Source organism: Trichechus manatus, unplaced genomic scaffold, assembly GCF_000243295.1.
Source record: "Trichechus manatus latirostris isolate Lorelei unplaced genomic scaffold, TriManLat1.0 scaffold00005, whole genome shotgun sequence".
NCBI lineage: Eukaryota > Metazoa > Chordata > Mammalia > Sirenia > Trichechidae > Trichechus > Trichechus manatus.
The window spans coordinates 8,287,876-8,307,857 of NW_004443941.1; the positions used below are offsets into that span (position 1 = coordinate 8,287,876).

The 19,982-nt window shown below is 37.9% G+C and overlaps 1 protein-coding gene across 2 annotated transcripts in view; it reads right to left on the bottom strand.

Moving 5' to 3' along the window:
* Nucleotides 1-529: 529 nt before the first annotated feature.
* Nucleotides 530-19,982, bottom strand: part of ERLEC1 (endoplasmic reticulum lectin 1) — a 24,501-nt gene continuing 5,048 nt past the window's right edge. The window contains exons 2-14 of one of the 2 annotated variants that reach the window (XM_004369465.2): nucleotides 19,090-19,194; nucleotides 17,883-17,963; nucleotides 17,256-17,333; nucleotides 17,053-17,116; nucleotides 16,366-16,400; nucleotides 13,641-13,864; nucleotides 13,419-13,548; nucleotides 9,191-9,352; nucleotides 8,305-8,364; nucleotides 5,245-5,369; nucleotides 3,566-3,643; nucleotides 3,279-3,354; nucleotides 530-1,450 (exon numbers count right to left, since the gene is read on the bottom strand). In XM_004369465.2, coding sequence (XP_004369522.1) covers nucleotides 1,379-1,450; nucleotides 3,279-3,354; nucleotides 3,566-3,643; nucleotides 5,245-5,369; nucleotides 8,305-8,364; nucleotides 9,191-9,352; nucleotides 13,419-13,548; nucleotides 13,641-13,864; nucleotides 16,366-16,400; nucleotides 17,053-17,116; nucleotides 17,256-17,333; nucleotides 17,883-17,963; nucleotides 19,090-19,194 — 1,290 coding nt within the window. In that variant the 3' untranslated portion in view covers nucleotides 530-1,378. The remainder of the gene's footprint in view (nucleotides 1,451-3,278; nucleotides 3,355-3,565; nucleotides 3,644-5,244; nucleotides 5,370-8,304; nucleotides 8,365-9,190; nucleotides 9,353-13,418; nucleotides 13,549-13,640; nucleotides 13,865-16,365; nucleotides 16,401-17,052; nucleotides 17,117-17,255; nucleotides 17,334-17,882; nucleotides 17,964-19,089; nucleotides 19,195-19,982) is intronic. The other variant, XM_023735196.1, reaches the window with a different exon arrangement.

The following is a 19,982-nucleotide window of genomic DNA, read 5'->3' on the forward strand; positions in this document are numbered from 1 at the left end:
AGATGTAGTCTCTCATAGAGCCAAGTCTCATTACGTTAATAGGAGACCAGGGTAACGCTGGGAAATGAACCACCATTGATTGGGAACTGGGGTCAAGTACTGGGGCTAGGCCTTCCACACGCAGGAGTTATTACACTGACACCTACGACCACCTTAGGAAGGAAGCATTCTACTTTACAAAAGAGAAAGTGAGGCGCCGAGAGGTTAACTCATCTGTCCAGCCAGTAAGTTAAAGACAGGATGTGAACCTAGGTTTGAATTCAATGCACGTTCTTTCTAAATGTGCAGCTTCTAAAATCTACAGACAACCCTCAAATAGTCAACTGTATTCAACTTTCCCTCAACTAAAGTATCTTTGGCCAGAACTACTGAAAAGGAGGAACAGTAAACTATTTTATGGCCCCTTGTCTGTCTTTGTTCAGATACGAACGTCCAAAAGGTGTGCGGCAGGATCATGAAGAAACTGAATAATCCGCCGCTGACTACATAATGCGGCTTGTGGACGTTTTCTTCGCTTAAAAATACACACTGTGCCGAAAAACTGTCCAGAACTAAAATCCGCAGCGTACAGGGGGTGAGGCCAACGGACAGCCAGCTCAGTGCACTCGGTCAGGGCAAACATTCTAAGTTAAATAGAAGATACCGACTGTCCACACCAGGTTCAAAATCCAGGGGAAAAAAATCCAAACCTGTTGCCGTTGAATTGATTCCGACTCATCAACACCAGGTGCCTACCGCAGGAAAACACAAGCAGCAAGGAGAAAGAAGAGATAAAAGAAAGTCTGAGAGAAGCAGCTATCACAAACGTGAGATTCGCAGAGCTGAAGAAGGGAAGAAAACCTACGCGGAGGGCCTACTGTACGCCCAGTGTCTGCTTTAATGCCTGGGAGACTGGTGCTGAATAACACGTGGCTGAAAGGATTTCAGGCCCCCAAGTTTACATATTTTACATGGTCTCTCATTTAAACCATCTCTCATTCAGTTCTTTCTTCATTGAATAGTTATATATCCTATAATTTACATAATAAGCCTGTTATTTAAAAATTTCTATAGGTACGACGATGATTCCATTTGATTAGTCTGGACTCTAAATTGCTTGGACAAGATTTATTTTGGAATCACATTATCCAAGCAAAGAAAAACACACACAGTTGTTTCATCAGATAACACAAATGAAGAAGTGAGACAAGTGTGCCTTAGAAGTTTATCAATAAGCTCTTATATACACATAGATATTCACAAAGTCATTGAGAGTCCTTTCATACAATCCTTCAGATGAGGTCCAATGGCTGAGAACGCTAACGAGACACATGGTCACAGAAGGAAGAAATCAACATGACTTTCAGTGATCTTGGTTTTCTCCCAACTTGATTGCCCCTTAGTTGGGGAGAGAAAGAAGTCCATTTTCATCTGCTGTGTCTAAGATTTTGCAGATCACTGGAGATTCAACCTAGAGAACAACAGCAGCAACAACAAAACCATTAAAAAGCCAACAGGATGAATCCTTTAATCAGTATTATTCTGCTGAGTGAATACATGTATATACTTTGCTAAAAGTACACGAGTCTTTGTTTTGGATAAATGACCTACAATTTGAGATAACTGTTGGTTATCTGTATAAAATATCAGATGGTGGAGAAGACATTTTTATCTCTAAGTGGTGACAGAGAAAAGGAGGAGAGGATAAGAACAAGAGAGGAATACAAAGCTAGATCTTACACAAACAAAAATAATACGGAATAATGGCAAAATAATCAGTTGTGCAATTAAAACGCAAAGAAACACTTAACCTTAGTTTTTTGGATGATGACCCATTTTCCAGTTTACTCTGGTAGAAAATACTGCACTGTAATTTATTACTAAGCAATATTTCCTTAATAGCAGAATTTAGGGGTTTAGAAAGAATTACATTAGAGTGGCCTTTTTAATGACTGGAATAATCGTAATTAATATTCACTGAAAGTTTACATGGTTTTGAGCACTTTTTCATGTATCATCTTATTTAATCTTCCCAATAAACTTATGAGGCAGGCACTTCTTTAATTCTCATTTTACAGATGAAGAATCTGAGGCACAGAGAGGTTAAAAACTTTGCCAAAGCCATAGTTTCAGTAAGGACAAAGCTAGGATTCACCACACACTTTGGATCCACATTCTCTGCTACTTAACACCCCACAGAGGTCTTAGGATAGCTCCAGTGCTTAAGTTCTCCTTCAGGACAGTAGGGGAAAATGATGGAACATCAGCTTAACCATGGTTGAAGACCATGGAATGACAATCTTCATAACCTATTAGAGCACTCACTGGATGGTATCAGATGGCATGTATTTTAAACAATTTTCACTTTATTTAACTTATTATATTTTTTTCATGACCCTGGCACTAGATTTTTACTTAAGCAAAACAGACTTCCGTCTTTCACCCTGAAGAGTTTAAAGACAATTCTTTCTTGACTTCAGTTTTACAGAAAGGTGCCTCTGCCTTATCTGCCTATGGCGTAGCTAGGAGAGGAGTATGTAGGATGAACACACTATGTATTAGCTGTAATGGTGTCAGAAACCTATTTTTCCATACTAGGATATTTTGTTTGTTATCACTAACTTGTTAAACGTGCCTGTGACTATTTTCTTTGAATTTTGTGGTAAAATATACATAACAAAATGGCTGCCAATTTAACCATTTTAAGTGTACAATTCAGTGACATTAATTACACCCACCATGTTGTACAACCATCACCACCGTCTATTTATACAAGTTTCTCATCATGCCAAACAGACAGTACTTAGGTAGAAAGTCCCCATCTCCCTCCTCCCCCAAAGCCCCTCGTAACCATTGACAAATATCTGCCTATTCTAGCTGTTTCATGTAAGTGGGCTCATACGATCTTTGTCCTTTTGTGTCTGACTTATTTCAATCAGTATAATATTTTCAGGGTTCATCCATGTCGTACTACGTACAAGAACTTCACTTCTCTTGATGGCTGAATAATATTCCACTGTATGGATCTGCCACTTTTTCTTTATCCATTCATCTGTTGATGGACACTTTTGTTGTTTCCACCTTTGGCTACGGTGAATAATGCTTGCATTGAACACTGGGGTACAAGTATCTGGTTTGAGTCCCTGTGTTCAAATCTTTTGGGTACATACCTGGGAGCGAAACTAGTGTCATATGGGCTGTATTAAATATTCAGAGACTTCTGAAGATCCTTTCTAAACTTAATCGAAAAATTAAAATCTGGCCCCCAAATGGAATTCGCAATTACTTTTTTTACTTACCCCAAGAATATACTGACAGGAATGAGGCTCTAGCATATATACGGTAACAGCATGAGGAGAATCTGACTCTTTACACCTAAAATAGAGAGTACTTTAAGGCACTGTCCAAATCAGACAATGTAAGATTATTTTTAATAGCTTTTTCTTAAAAATCCCATACAAATGAACCCTGTATAATTTAACAATAATTATATTCATAATTACATCTTATATTTCTATAAAACTGTTGTCCACAGAAAGGTGGTAAAAGAGATGGGCATAAAGAATGATGTGAGAGTCCAACTTACTTTAGTTTTACAGTCACCTGTCTTGGTTTGTCAGTTATATCACAAATATCTCCATTCCCATAAAAGTGTGACACCATCCTGAATCAGAGAAACACACACGCTTTATTACACTAAAACCTCACGGATTCAGAACAACTGTAACGGGCAGGCTGAGAAGGGCAGAGCGATCAGTTTTGCATTAGTAAAATATTCTTTAAAAATACGTATTTTTAGGGATAAGGGACAGAGAGACTTAGATTTTAAAAAGAGACTATAAAGAAAGGTAATTTCTACTGGTTTAATAACGATGATCTTCAACTTGCGTATTATTTATTTGTATACACATAGCTATCGTTAGATTGCTTTAAAACAGTCGTTCTTTTAAAGTTAACCACTGCCCCAGCTCCTGTGTACTGTTTCTTCTGTGGAACAAACTTTCTCTTGCATCCCACCCTCCACCCAGCTTCTCCCATTAAAATCATGTAGTACAGGTAGTATAAAAGGTAAGGCTTAGGCCATGCTATGAATTCCAAGTCAGCAGGATCCAAAGGGAAGTATTCGTTTTGCTGGTTTCATACACCCCTGCTTCAGTATTTGCTGCACATGATACCACAAGCCATTTTCACATGAAACAAATACAAGCATCAAAAAACAAAAACCAATCTCTTTAGTATGTTCTAATACTTAAATGTCCATCTCTAATTTTGCTAATTTTGATTTTGGTTAGCAGGAAAAGTCAGCATATTCTGAAATCAGTCTCTCAGTACCGTATGTGCTAAGAAGGACAAAGTTAACAATTGAGAAAGAAGAAGAATGGGTAATGTAAAATTCACTGGGCAAGACAAGCTAAAGCTCAGTTATTCTTGGGAAATGGGATTAAATTACTTAAGAAAAATAGCTAAAAGAAAATATATCTATATAGCTCAAAAGAGATGTGAGGTAGTTTTTCCAAAAGCCACCGTAATGTTGGAATATTTCTAACCATTACATCACAAACGTTAAAAAAAAGCAAATGTTAGAGTATCCTGAAATGGAGCCCTGGTGGTGTAGTGCTTAAAGCGATGGACTGCTAACCGAAGGGCTGGCAGTTGGAAACCACCAGCGGCTCTGTGGGAGAAAGATGCGGCAGTCTGCTTCCATAGAGACTGACAGCCTCGGAAACCCCGTGGGGTTGCTGTGAGTCCTGATCGACTCGATGGCAGTGGACCTGGACTTGAGAGTATAATGAAATAGAATTAAATACCTTAAAGAGGCAAACGCTTTATAAGAGCCTCAGACCTAATACCTGGAACTGTGCGTTATTACTAACGTCACCACCTCATGCCACCACCGTTAAAGGCAGCAGCCAGCGTTTACTGCGTCCTATTATCAGGCACCACGCTTTCCATGCATGACTTGGCTTAAATATCACAACAACCCCATGAAACAAAACTACTGGACAAGAAAAGTGAGGCTTAGAAAAGATTATGTAACTTGCCCGAGGTAGTAAGAGCCAGTGTTTGAATCCACGGAGTCTGACTCCAGACACTGTGCTCTTAGCTATTATACCGTGTTGCCTCCCCAAGAAAAGAAAGCTAACCTGAAAGATGTCCCCTGAAAAAAACTGGACCAGAGATTTTACTTGTGTTTAGATGTTCTTCCATGTTCTGAGTTTTTAAGTCTACTAATCAGATCCAAAGGCAAAAAGAAGTCCTGTTTACCTGACTGTCTGGGTACCATCATCTTGCAGGTGAAAGGCTCTAGCAGTATTCTTCTTAGCCCATTCAATATGCTCTTCTTGGTTCCAAGTCCCCACAACCACAGAGGTTTTCCCACTATCCTTGTCCTAATATATGAAAAAATATTTGTGATAATGCATGTTCCACAGCATCAGGTAGACATTTATGCTGATAACCTGACCCTCCTAGAAGCTCTAGTCCTTATCCTCATCCGCACACTGGGTATGTCAACATCTAGATGCAACAATGTTAGCCGAACTCCGCGAGCAGAGACCTGAGTTCACTGTCTTTATTCCTGGTCTCTGTGAATGATGTACCCACCTTCTAGCCACGCTAGTTCCAGGGGTACAATTACTTTTAACTCCATCTCCTTCCTCTCCTACATCTATCAGTCCCGACAATTTTTTCCTGGAGAGATGTTCTTGGTTTCCGGCTCTTCGTCTACATTTCCACTGCCACCCCTCATCCCTCAACCAAGAGTTTAATCTCCTATACCTAGATAATACAACCATAGTACTACTAGATAATACAACCATATACTACTGCAATTCTTAATTAAATCTTTTAGCCTCTCTCTCAACCTGCAGCCACACTGAGCCTAGCTTCATCCCACTTTTACTCTTTAAATGCAAACCTTCAGGTTATGCTGGTTTTCACACTGCTCACTGACACCATGTTTATTTTTGTATCGAGCCTGTCTTCCCCATTCTGCCTATTTCTTACAAATTCTTACAAGTTCACATTGAACTCTTCTGCTATAGTATTACTTCATTACTTTTTAAGACTCTTTCCTTCCTTTCTTCCTTCCTCCCTTCCCTTCCTTGTATTTTATTCCAGGCACCATGCTGGCACGAAGATACATCTGATTAGTAGAATTAAAACCCTTACAGTGGCAACAAAAGCGGTATGGCCACGGCCTTAGTGGAGATGATGTTGTTGCTGTGTGCTGGCGAGTCGATTCCGACTCACAGAGACCCTAGACGACGGAGCAGAACTGCCCCGTAGTGTTTCCTACGCTCTAGTCTGTAGGGTTGCTATGAGTCGGAATCGACTCAAGGGCAATAGGTTTTTGGTTTTTAACCTTTATGGAAGCAGACTGCCGTATCTTTCTCCCACAAAGTGGCTGGCGGCTTCAAACTGCTGACCTTTTGGTTGGCAGCCGAGCACTTAACCACTGTGCCACCAGGGTTCCTTCAGTGGAAGAGACAGTCATTAAAAATTCTTTCCGCAACTAGACTGTAAGCTCCTAGACAGACAGGGGTTAATTAGAGCAGCACAGCGAAGTATTTAAGAGGTTAGATTATGGAGCAAGACGGCCTGGGTCTGAATTCCAGTTTCACCATTTTACTACCTGTGTGATTTTAGGCAAGTTACTGAACCTTTGTTTCCTCATCCTGGAATGATGATACCCACCTCTTAGGCTGTTATGAGGACTACATGAGTTAATACGTGTAAAGTACTTAGAACCGTGCCTGACACACAGTGAACGATTACTACTCTTCTGTCTCCCTAAGCCGCTAGCAGAGTCCCCAGGAAGTTCTGGGTTACATGACCTTGGCCAAGATAAGTTTGATAAAATCCACTGTTGGCCAGTGTATGGGAAAACAGCTGTTGCTAACGGGTATGCACATATGCTGACCTAGCAACTACACTGCTAGCAATGTGCCCTATGAATATCCTTGCAAAAGTACGGCAACATGATGGCTGTACATGATTAACATAATCAACGTCACTGAATTGTCCATGTAAAAACCGCTGAATGGGCAGATGTTTTCTTATATAAATTTTTAACACATGCACATAGAACACATACACACATAGTATAGCAAAAGAACTATTTAAAAGTGCTCACTAAAATACTATGAGAGCAAAACCAGAAACAATGAAAGGTCCATCCACAGAGGTCTCGTTAAATACAGGTGGGTACGGACGATACTCCATACCTACTGAAAAGAAGGGCTGGCTGCTGCTGACATGGAAAGGTGGTCAGGATACTAAGTGAAAAGAACAAGCGCAGGGTAGTCTGTTTAGTACGATCTCTTCTGCATAAACAAAAAGGTTACGCCAACATTTACGTATGTGCATTTCTTTCTTGTGGAGGGTTAACTAAGGAAATGTTAACAGCAGTTACTTTTGGGAGGTGGGATGATGGCAGAGAAGAATTTTACTTTTCATTTGTAATTTCTGGCGTATATTCCTTTAATTAAAAATGAAAAACGTTACTGGGTATTTTCTGGGCAGTAGTTAGGTGGTACTTCCTTTATTCTTTCTCTATATTAAATTATACTCCCCAACTCTTTCAAGGAATGAAAAGAACTTTTTAAAGCAGCCAGGGCAGTATTTATTAATTAAAGCTTGTCTTCAATGACTAGCAGTTTACCTTACCAAACGAAGTAGAACTATGGTAAGCAAAAGCATTAGGGCTTGAATTTCAGAATCTGAACACCTTGGCTCAAGTGTGGAAAGCTATGCTACCTGATTTACAAAATTATGAAAAAAAAAGAAGCACAAAAGTCAATGTGTATAATCTTAAAACTTTATTTTAAATTTCAGATGATATAGTACCTTCTTCTTTTAGCTGAGAAACTTGCTGTATTTACCCTACTTTACTAACTCTAGTGATAATGTACTACCCTGCCGTTCATTTTCTTAGTGATAAGAACGACTAATTTCTCAGTCAAAGCTTAGCGACACAGTCACAAAAGCTTATGATTCCAACGGGATCTGAGTAGTTAATAAACATGTAAGTTTAAGATGACTGACTTAGTCAACACCAAGTTTCCTATTTGCAGAGTTTTAAGACACTCTGATTAGTATTTCCATATTAAAATCATCTCGTCATTAAAAGTAACACCAATTCCCCCTCCTTTTTTTCTGAAATGATTTAAAAGTTTTAATCCATCTAGTGGTAGAATGATATAAATGCCATTTTATAAAATCATCTCATAATTAAAAGTAACAGCAATTCCCCCTCTTTTTCAGAAATGATTTAAAAAATTTTAATCCATCTAGTGGCAGAATGATATAAATGCCATTTTATACCTCATGGTACTGATATACGTGTTTGCCATAGCAGAATTCATATTTCCACCAACCAACACCCTAAAGGAAAGACAACATATTAGATCAAGTTATGCACTGAGAATGGGGGATTGGGGCCTGTCTCTATACTGCCACACACACACACACACACATTTACCTGTCATAGCAAAAGTACGGGTGAAAATTAAATTAAAAATTACTAAGAAATAAAACAAATGAGAACAATACAGAGAATACTGCTGCACTGCCTTTACGAAATAAATCAAAAATGAAAATTCCACTTGTGAGAGCTATTAGAGGCAAAATTTCACCTTGGTCGTCATTAACTTAGGTTTTGAATGTGATTGTTACATAACCAAAATACAGAGAACACAATCTCTGATGCCCACTCCACAAACTAACCAGAGTGACACATCACTTGGTTACATATCTTCTGCCAGAGTAAAGGTTAAGTTTTAGTTCATGAGTAAAGAGAACGTCCAAACCAAAACCCACTGCCGTCAACTCGATTCAGACTCACAGCGACCCTACGGGGCAGAGCTGAACTGCCCCACAGGGTTTCTAAGACTGTAAATCTTTATGGAAGCAGACTGCCACATCTTTCTCCTGCAGAGCGGCCGGTGGGTTCAAACCGCTGACCTTTCCATTAGCAGCTGAGCGCTTTAACCAATGTGCCCCCAGGTCTCATAAAGAGAACACAGTGGCTATGCACGAGATTACAGTAAGTGGCCAGACGTGGAGAGAAAACGTCCACTGGGAGGCTTCCAGAAACCCGCCGTTTCTCTACAAACGAAAAGCTTTTTCAGTGCCGCTCATGCCCCTTGATTAAATAACTGACACATAAAATTTGTAAGATAAATATTTAAACTGAAGGTTCACGTCTCACCCCATGAAAGCAGTAAGAACCGCTAAGGAACTCTTTTATGAGTTGGTCATCTGTCAGTTTGGATATGTGGGTAGTTCCAACAGTGAGCGTCGGCTGAGAGCCAACAGCAATGGGTTTGTGGATTGCTGGAAACCTCTCTTCTTTAGTTGACTGCAAATCTTCCTAAAATTAAACAGGTATAAGTTTAGAGCTTCCGTGGCACACAATTTTTTTTTTTCAGTTACGGTTTAAATTTTTATTATTGTGTTTAAACTATAGAAAATTTAGAAAATAAAAGTTGCCTACTTGTTTTTAATGTGTTCTAAGGAAATGAGTTTTGCGACGCTTAAGAGTACAGAGAAAGCTCTGGACAAACGTTAGCTCCATCTAGTGGTTAGGGGTACGGTGGCCATCCTGAACACACAGGGATAATCTCCATTTCGTGTATTTGCCTTATTATCCTTGTTACGCACTTTGCTCCTTGTTAAACTTTGTGTCCCTACATTCAGTTCTGGAAAACGTGGTGACTGTGGACAAAGGATGAGGAGCAGGGTAAAGAGGAACTGGCTGGGAGGGAGTGTCAGTTACTAATGATTCCGATGGGACAGGGCCTGACTGCTGCCCTGGAGGGCCCTGCAGTTTAGTGGGGAAGATGCAGCTAATTAGGGTGCAGGGAAGAGCCGAGTCACAGAAGAGGTGATTCCAACAGACCCTGACGGAGAGCTGCAACGCGAAGACTGCACGCAGAGAACGCCCTCCATGAGTTCGGAGACCTGAGTAACACGTGTGATTTACACGCATGTCTGTGTGTGTTATGTGTATGTGAACTGGGGAGGGGGCGCAAGCAAAGGTGTGGCGGGGTGGTGTTTAAGATGAGCAAGATAAGTGGGTGCCACACGGTGGAAAACCATACGATGCTCAGAGGTTTGGATACTGTTTTATAGGTTACAGACAAAGGTGTGGTGTGATCATATTTTTAGGTAATTAACAGTAGTAAGGAAGAAGCGGGACAAAGGCGGGGTGGGGGAGCTGAGTTAAGAGCTGCAGTGACCCAGGCCAGCGGTAAGGACAATCTAAAGTAATGGGGGGACAGAGTTGGGGTGGAGAGAGGAGGATGGTTATGAAAGAGGTTAATGAGTTAGAATCTGGGGAGTCACTGGGTATCGACAGTGAGAGAGGATGAATCTAGGCAAGAAATGAAGAAATAAGCGTAACAATTATAACTGAGTAAAATAATTAAAAGAAAATGAATAAGGAAAGGGTCCCCAATAAATGTATATAGGATATTATATCTCCCTTTTCACCTGCTATAGCTGCCTCTGACCAACTGCTTCTATTTCAGCTGGTAGGAGTCATGGAGTGGCTACTCCAGAGACCAAATGACCTTATCCTCTCTCTCCCTCAATACCAGAAGAACAAGGATTGCCAAGGTGGTTCCCTATTTTTTGAAAGATCTTGAACTTTATGGTATAATTTTTTCTATATTCAGTGTTTACTATGTTCCAGGCACTATTTTAAGTGCTAAGTATTAAAAATGAAGCAGACACACCCCCTGCTCCTAAGGATCCAATGTCTAATACAGTAAACTAGTAACAGACTACAAGTGAGCTACATCAAGGAAGGAAAACAAGAACGCTGCAGAGAGAGACTGTAGCTGAGATAAGGGCAACGGCAGGATGAAGAGAAGCACAACCACGTCTTCCTAGCGCTTCTTTTGGGCAGAACGGTCACTTTTATTTTTAAGGAAAATTATTCAAATAAGAGCAGGATGATCGCAGTTTTTGTAGCAGGGTTTGGAAAGTCATAAAATGGACTCCTTATAGTGCAGTCACCTCCAAATTAATGTAATAGATAATCACATGAGCACAACATCAAATCTAAATTCTGACAGCCAGGTCTGTATTTTTGTTTAAAAAAAAAAACGAAACACTTTATGGTAAAGCTTGGCCCAGACTTAAAAGGCAAACAATATGCCAAACACCAAGTTTTAAAAGAAAACTTACATGCAATAAACTAGATTTAGAGAAACAATGGTCCTGAAATAAAAATGATCAGTTTTAAGTAACTGCTCATCTTACAGTATCACCTGCGATTTTCACACAGAGTATTTAGGAAGTGCCCTAAAGATCTATAAGGATTTTCAAAGCATTATCATCTGTAGTTTTCTACTCCCACCAACCCCAAATCTATTTTTCTCAACTGGCAGATTAAACATATGAAAGAAAAGGTAACTGGCACATCTTCCTTGAAAAGTAATGAAAAGTTGGGATTTGTGAAGCATTTGATTGAGCTGACTATTTTTAAGTACCTGCCAGTATTTAAATCACTGTCAGGAGAACACCAGAAGAGAATTTTATCGCAAATCTTTTAATACAACACTCCAAATCAAACTGCAGATTAATGTTTAGATCAGTTTTCCCTCCTATGAGAGTGACAGTGTCGGTCACAGCAGCCACAGAGTCTGACAATACTTTTGCAAGCAGTACTCAGGAGGAGGAGGAGGAAGAGGCTTTGCAGCTAACTATGAGTCAACAACCCGTGTTAGGTACCCGCCGTGTGCCAGGCATTATGCAAGGAGGCTGAAACACCCAAGTGAAGAAAGCACAGTTTCTTCTGTCCCCAGTTTAATGTAAAAGGCTAGGTAAAACTGCCAGTTCTAGCCATGTAAGTGCTGTAACAGAAGCCTGAATAAAATACAACACCACAGAAGAGGGAAGATGATCTCTTCTTGGGGTAATCCACTGGAAGTCCTGGCTTATTTCCAGAGGAAGCAACACTGGGATCAAGTCTTCAAGCCTGAGTAGTTCATCTGGTGAAGGGGAGGCAGGGGACAAAGCAACAGAGAACAGGAAACTAAAGGTTGTTCTGAATAGCTGAGGTAGAAGGTAATTAGTGAGGCAGTGAAGAGATGTACATCATAACCACCAAAGGATTAAATACATAACCGAACGTTCATTTCAGAACCAGCATTTTATCAGATGTGCAGGGAGGATTAGAAAGGGAATGGGTGAGGAGAGCAGTTTCTAGTCCTAGGAAATAACAAAGGCCTGAAATAATGGCAGCACAGATCTGAAAAGCATTTAGAAGGTAACACCGACAGCTCTCTGTCAATGATTAGAGTTAGAAAGAAATGAAGAGACAGGTAAGAAAAATGAGACAGGTTTCCGATATAGATAATTGGGTAGCGCACAGTGCTTTAAAAACAATGGGGAAGACAAGAAGACAAGAAAAGGGTCAGTAGAAAAGAGAAATGATGAGCCTAAGATTATTGAAATTACCTATGGATGTGTACAATGATGAAAAGGGAAGACAGTATATCAAAAGGGGAGAGCGGCACTGGGAAGTGGTTAAGACGACAGGCTTTAGAACCAGACTGCTGTGATTCTAATCGCCATTCCAGCACTTGCTACTTCCCCTTTCTGAACCTCAATTTCCTAATCTGCTAAGGACGATAATAATAGTACTTATTTCATAGATGGTTGTAAGAATTAGTTAACAGTTGTTAAGACTCAATCCAGGTTAATTATTATGATTGCGCCTTGAGTTCCGGAGCGTTGTAGATGTCTATTTGGGATTCATGGGCGTATAAACGGAAGTGGAAAGAATGGGCATGCATAAGCTGACTTGGGGAGCCTGTCCACGGTAAGAAGAAAAAAGGGCTATGGACAGAACATGGGGAACGTCCACATTTTAAGGGGCAGGAAGTAGGGAAAGAGCTGGGAACCAGACAGAACAGTGGTCTGGAAGTCAAGGGAAGAGAAAAAGTTCAAGCTCTGAATGTTGAGTGTTGAATGTCAAGATCAAGTTAGGCATATGTCCAGCAAATTTAGAGCCAAAAGATTACTGTTGACCTTAATGAGAACAGTGTCACAAGAATGAAGAGTTGATAACAAACAGCACTGAGTGGAAGAATAAATGAAGTGTTAGAAGGTGGAGACAGGTTGTAGTCTATACTTTCAAGAGGCTTAGCTGGGAAGCCTAGGTAATTAGCCAAAAATTAAACCTAACTACAGTGAATAAGATATCAAAATTTAGAATATTATTAAAATTATGCAATGAATGAATGCTAAAAGTTTCTGAAATGTGCTAGAATAAGGAAACAAATTAAATACAAGAACTGGAATTTAAGATTTTGAATCAAGAAAATAAATTACTACTACTATACTATAGAAATCATTAAAATATTGAAATATGCTCCAAAATTTGGAAAACAAAGCACTGAGAAAATATCGCTAGATAATTCTCATACCTCTTTATTTCTTCTAAAAGGCACCCTTAGTATTTCTTCCTGCTGTTCCAACTGTCTCAGGGTGAGGGGCTTAAACGGTGATCCTGGCAGCGACTGGCAAAATATGTCATTCACAGGAGACGCTCGAAACCTATTCAGCAAGAACCAAGTGTTAAAGCTAAGCACACAACCCTTTCAAGCATGTGTGCATTTTGTGTTTAAAATATTAAATCCACATCCTACCTATATTTAGGATGATTGCACAAGAGTGGTGTCAAAATGACAACTTCATATTCACAAGTTGTAACTTCAGCTACTGAAAGGATTTCGTGCTTAGATTCAGGATGACATATGTACATCACAGTACTTGATCTGGGCCGGTTCTGTTTCAAACTACAAGGTGTACCATTTCCCATTCCCACAGGATAGTAGGGTGTCATCTGACCTTCGATATTTTTAGTGGGAATCTTAAAAAAAGAGTATAAGACAGGCTTTTCATTAGAAGTGGAGTTGGGGGCGAGGATGGGAGAAGCAACTTATTCTGAAAGGAAAGAAAACTACATTTTAATTTATAAACTGAAACGTAACATTCTGTATTTTCTATAAGCTCTCCTTCTGAGATTCTTTTTAATCATAAGTTCTCATTTGAGCCAATACATACTTTCAGAAAAAGAAAATGATCACGCAGTGCTAAAACGAAGACATCAAGTGTATGTACATTTATATAAAGGGCTAAAATATGAACTACTTTCAACAGCTCTAAGGAAAGACTAAGATAAAATATAAAAAATGCATTGCACTGGATCGGTGAGAGCTTTCTTTACTAATCTCTCAGTTAATGGCTGTGTTAGTTTCGATTCTAGAGATCTGAAGTCTGATTTGCGAAAAAGTGGGTCTATGTAGTAAAATACGAATCTAAGTACAGTACTGATTCATATATCTGCTTCTTCTCTGATACTAACAACATATCCTTTCCAGCACACTAACTCCTATATAAATCCAGTCAAGGCCAGCAAAAGACAAATTAAGAAAGTTTTCATGGAGTGTGGGAATAAAGGATACAACCTCAGAAGGTAAGTATTATTAAGGAGTTAGCTCCCATACTTTTATCTACATAAAACACAAGAAGAATTTCATGTAAGGGGTTTTAAAAAGATATCATTAATACTATCTCCAAGCAAGCTCTTGGGAGGCAGAGATTTCATCTTCTATCGCTTTGGTACCTTGTCAGCACTATGTCCAAAACAGGCAATAAATAAACGTTTCTAGGAAAAAATATTTTGAGATTTCCTGGTATGCTATTTTCATACTAGTGTCTAGAATCAGAAAATCCTGGGTTCCAATCCATGCTTCGACATTTACTAGCTTTAGTCTTTGACCAAATCTCAGTTTTTATCATCTGTAAAATGAGAGTAATAATATACATTTACGGTTGTCGGGAGAATCACGTGTTACCATTCGTTACATGCCTGGCACAGCGTCTGGTTTATAAACTGGGGTCAATAAATGTTAGTTTTCTTCCCTTACTCTTTGCTTCCTCTTCCTGCATCATTTCACACTTTGAATTCCATCTTGCTATCCTCCAGAGTCACAGTAAATAAATATTTTATCTCAAAGGTAGTCTGTAAAATTAAAACCTTTTAAGATAGCAATGCTATGTCTTTGCTTAGCTTATCAAGTGCCCCCAGAGCCACCTTTTTAGTTCTAGGCAACCTTTCTAAGTAATTTTCAAGGTCTTCTACCATCTCACTTCACTTCTAATAAAAGCATCACTGTGATGTTAAACCACTTGTAGAAATATCCTCTCAATAAGTTATTAAAAACTCGATGGAAATTCTTGTTGTTAGTTGCGTTTAAGTCGATTATGACTCATGGTGACCCCATGTGTGCAGAGAACTGCTGAACAGGGTTTCAAGGCTGTGACCTTTCAGAAGCAGATCGCCAGGACTGTCTTCTGAGGCACCTCTGGGTGGGTCTGAACCAGCAACCTTTCAGCGACTAGTGTAGTGCTTAACTGTTTGTGCCACTCAGGGGAAGTCTTTGGAACTGTTACGGAATTCTAAAGCATTCCTTAAACTACTTGGGCGTGTAAAAATTGTGATTACACAACCTGAGAACCATTCTTTTTTTATTTTTATTGTACTTTAGATGGTTTAAAAGCATTCCTTAAACTACATGGGCATGTAAAAATTGTGATTACACAACCTGAGAACCATTCTTTTTTTATTTTTATTGTACTTTAGATGGTTTACAGAACAGTTTCTCATTGAACAGTTAGTACACATATTGTTTTATGACATTGGTTAACAACCCCACGACATGTCAACACTGTCCCTTCTCAACCTTGGGTTCCTTATTACCAGCTATCCTGTTCCCTCCTGCCTTCTAGTCCTTGTCCCTGGACTGTTGTGCCCCATTAGTCTCGGAGAAACATTCTATTTTTAAGTCATCGTTTATCTATTCATTCAATAAACACTTATGAAGGGTCTCCAATACGTCTAGCACTCTGCTTTGCACTTCAGGGTGAAGAGATAAAAGACAGTCCCTGCTTTTCAGATGCCTGCAGTCTGGTAACTTGTTCTGTATACACAGTTTATCTGTTTTACCCACGGGAGATGGCGACAGCTCAACAGAAAAAGTACAAAAGGTTCTTAGTATAATTGTTTCCAATTTTAAGTCGAGAGAACCAGTGGTAAGCACAGAGTGATATAATGCTATTATTGAGCTTTCCCACATAACATCTTTTGTAGATTTTTTTTTTTTTTTTTATGATCTTAAAAATAAATGGAAAGATTACATTGTAGTTTTTCTCGGAAAAACTTAAAACATTACAAATTTTGTTTGGCCCGATCTTTCAAGGTATTTGATAGATAAAGAACACATGGGTACATTCTGCCAATTAAGTTATAAATGTATGCTTTCACTAGTAATAGATGTTAAGAGTGGAGAATCAACATTTGTTACTTGCCTCTTTTGATTTTTCTCTCTCCTCTGCTTCTTGATCTATGGAATAATACAAGAGCAGTGTGAAGAATGAGCGGTGACATGCAGATGAGATACCAAGGACCATGGTTTGATCAATTTTGTAAACTTAAACTTCTTTCTAAAGAAGATCTAAAGCATACATGATTTTTACCTTACTACTTTAAACCAGTTTTCTTGATATGTTTGTGTTTGAAAGGCCAGTCATATTTAATCTTTACATCTTCACCTAGGAAACACTCTATTTGAGGCAACAAATCCTGGCCAAAACAGTTTTCTTTTGAAGTATTTTTATCTCAGTGAAAAGTTTAATCTTAAATTAGTCGACCAATTTAAATAATATAGATTAATAAGATATTTCACAATTTGGGAGACACAGCTATATGTCTATTTCCATATATAAAATCTTTGCTTAAACCAATCAAAAGAGTAACACGGACTAAACATAACACTAACGTGTATATCCTAGCAGGTTAAAAAAATGTAAACCAGTAAGTGGAAAAAAAGCAGTGTTTATCAAAGCAGAAAATAATGAAAACAAAGACTTCTTTGAAAAAGTTTTCTATTCGACTGTTCAGAAATTTATTTTAGTGTTTTTAAATTCATACAGTCTCCAAGAAAATCTTTTAAATTCCAATTTGAACATGTACTTTAAATCAGTGTAGAAACAAACCTTTGTCAGATAGAAGGTTCTTAGCCAACATATTTCCAAGGTAGTACTCGTGAATATTTACTTTCTATATTAAAAAATAAAATAAAAATATAGTAAATATTTTGCAAATATATTTTTTTAAGAATACAACTTTAAAACTATCAATCTCACTATTAAAGTCTTCATTTTATGTTTCACACTTGAAATTTTGAAGAAAAACATACCTGACCCGTTTCCTTTTCTTCATGGTACTGCCGAATGTATTTTCCATGACATACTTCGTAAGTCCAATACGATTCAATCTAAGAAAGAGGGATGTACTTCAATACTTGAAAGTCACAAAGTTACATACACAATTGAATTACTTCTGCTATTCTAAGTAGCTGAGTAGATTTCTTATAAGGTTTAGAGTCAGCTTTCATTAAATGTTATTTATCGTGCTTTAGAAAATATGAAAAATCTAGTCACTATTTTCGCTAATTAGCGCTGAGAATTCTGACTGAAATAGGTGTAGAATACACCTGAGCTCTGTAATAACCACCTGGCTTAGGGATCACTTTCTACACAGCGAAAAACAACAAAAACAAAAACTAGCGTTTTTTATTATGGTTCTGTAAAGAAAACTTTCTTTTATCTGAAAAACATTCAAAGTAGTTTGGTAAATGGTATCATTTGATCAGTATTACTGGATATCTGCTGCCTATTTTGATTTCCCAAAATACTTTGGAATACAATTAACTGAAAATCTGATACAACATAATAAAGTAAGAAGAAACGCAGAATTATTTTTAAGGGTCTACTGGCTGCTGGAAATTTATTTTCTAGTTATTAAGTAAACGTAAAATACATACCCTGTAGGAACAACTGCTCTGTTTAAATAGTGGTTCCAACAGCTCTCTTGGATTAGGGCCTTTATAATCCTTTTCTTCCTCCTGAAGAAAGAACTGAAGTTTAAAACAATTGTTCTAGAACATCACCAAACTCATTGGTCAAATCACAAATGCTTGGAAATAAACGAGGAAAAAAGTCAAAACTTTTAACAAGATCCTACGGTATGGTACTTCTTTCAAAAGAATCGACGTATAAAACATAGAGCCACAGGAGAATCTTTCATAGTGTTCATTCTTTCTTCTCTTAAAAAAAAGGTTTTTAACTATCAATTCCCTGAACAATTCTTATAATAAACCTATTTCTGAAAACTTAAATGCTTGCATCGGAACAGATTCTAGCTACGAAAGCCTCAGAAAAGCTGGATCTTCTAGAATATACTGGAACATTTTAAGGTACTTCTCAGTTTTCTATGTATTTTTACATTTTGGGTTTGAATGCTATGTGTGTGTGGTTCTCTGCCTATGTGTGTATTTTTGTGTCTTGAGGTTTAAAACAAAATGAAATAGACATCTGTCTTTCACAGATTTCAAATCTGAACAAAATGTAAAGAAAGCACTGAGTTAAATATTTCTATTTTATAGACCACAAAAATATTATGTAATTGGCCTAATAAATGTAGTGAGTGCATGTCAAATCTGATCACGGCTCCACAGCTAACTATAGCCTATACCTCAGCCTCCTGGCTCTACGCTGGTGTCCTTTCCATTTTACCATGCTGCCTCTCCCGTTTCGTTTTGAAAGAAGTCATTGCCTTCAGGGATGGATAAAAGGCAGTTAAGGCGTTTCGGGGGGAGAGAAGGGCATGAGCTAAGGTAGTGAGAAAGTAGGAGGTACTCAGAGGTATATATTAGCAATTTTTCATAAAAAAGGTCTCACATAAGCATTTAAAAGTATATCTTGTTTCAAAAGCCTCATTTCTACAAAAGAAAGCAAGCTTGGAGTTATGTTTTCATTCAACACATTAATACGTGGTTGCTGATTTTTCCAAGTTGAACTGCAAAATCAATCAAAGAATTCAGGATTCATAAAAGCGATCGATATTTTTATGGTAAAGCAGGTTACCGAGAAACCTGTCATTCAATTTTTATTTCACAGTATGTGGTTGCAATGTTTTAAATAAGTTTATCTTTGCTGACAGGAATTATCAATACATTTATAAAAATTCACCTCATCTCCGCCTGTCACAAGGGGAAGTATACACTTATATTTTTCTTTATGTGCAGTTGTCATGATGACATAATTATCTTCTTTATACAAAACTCCAGTTGTGGGCTAGAAACAAGAACAAAAAATAGACATTACTTTGGTTAAACTGCACTACAGTCAATAACTCAGAGTTCTAGCGAAAACAAAGGTGCTTCAAATTAATTCATCATTTCAACAGAAGATTTTTAAAACATTAATTTCAAAGGAAAGGAATAGATTTTACATATTTTTAATATCAAAATAAAGACAAATTTTATCCTGGTGTACAATAGAAAAAAAACGAACAAAAATAAAGTTTGAAGTATAGAGAAATAAGCGGTAATACAATAATAGGCTAAAGTTAAAATACCAATAAAAAGCATTACAAAGCAATGACTGTTCATAGATATGCAATCACTAAATACTTACTACTCCTTAGGAATACTATTACTTAGTATTAATTATGTAATACTATTACACCTAACCAACACTTAATACTTATTTACCATCTATATGTGAGAATCCATCACCCTTTACAAATGTACTCTAAACTCTGTTGGGTGGGGCACCTGAACATAGTATAATGCAGTATTTTTCATATTTTAATAACATATGGAGAAATCCCTTTTAAAAGAACAATTATTATGGATCCTCTGGGCCAACTTAAGTTTTTTTTAACTTTTTTTTTTAATTGTACTTCAGGTGAAGGTTTACCGAACAAATAGTTTCTCATTGAACAGTAGTACACATATTGTTTTATGACACTGGTTAACAACCCCACAACATGTCAATCCTCTCCCTTCTTGACCTTTTCTTTTTTTTTTTGGTGAAAATATACATAGCCAAAGATACACCATTTCAAAAATTTCTACATG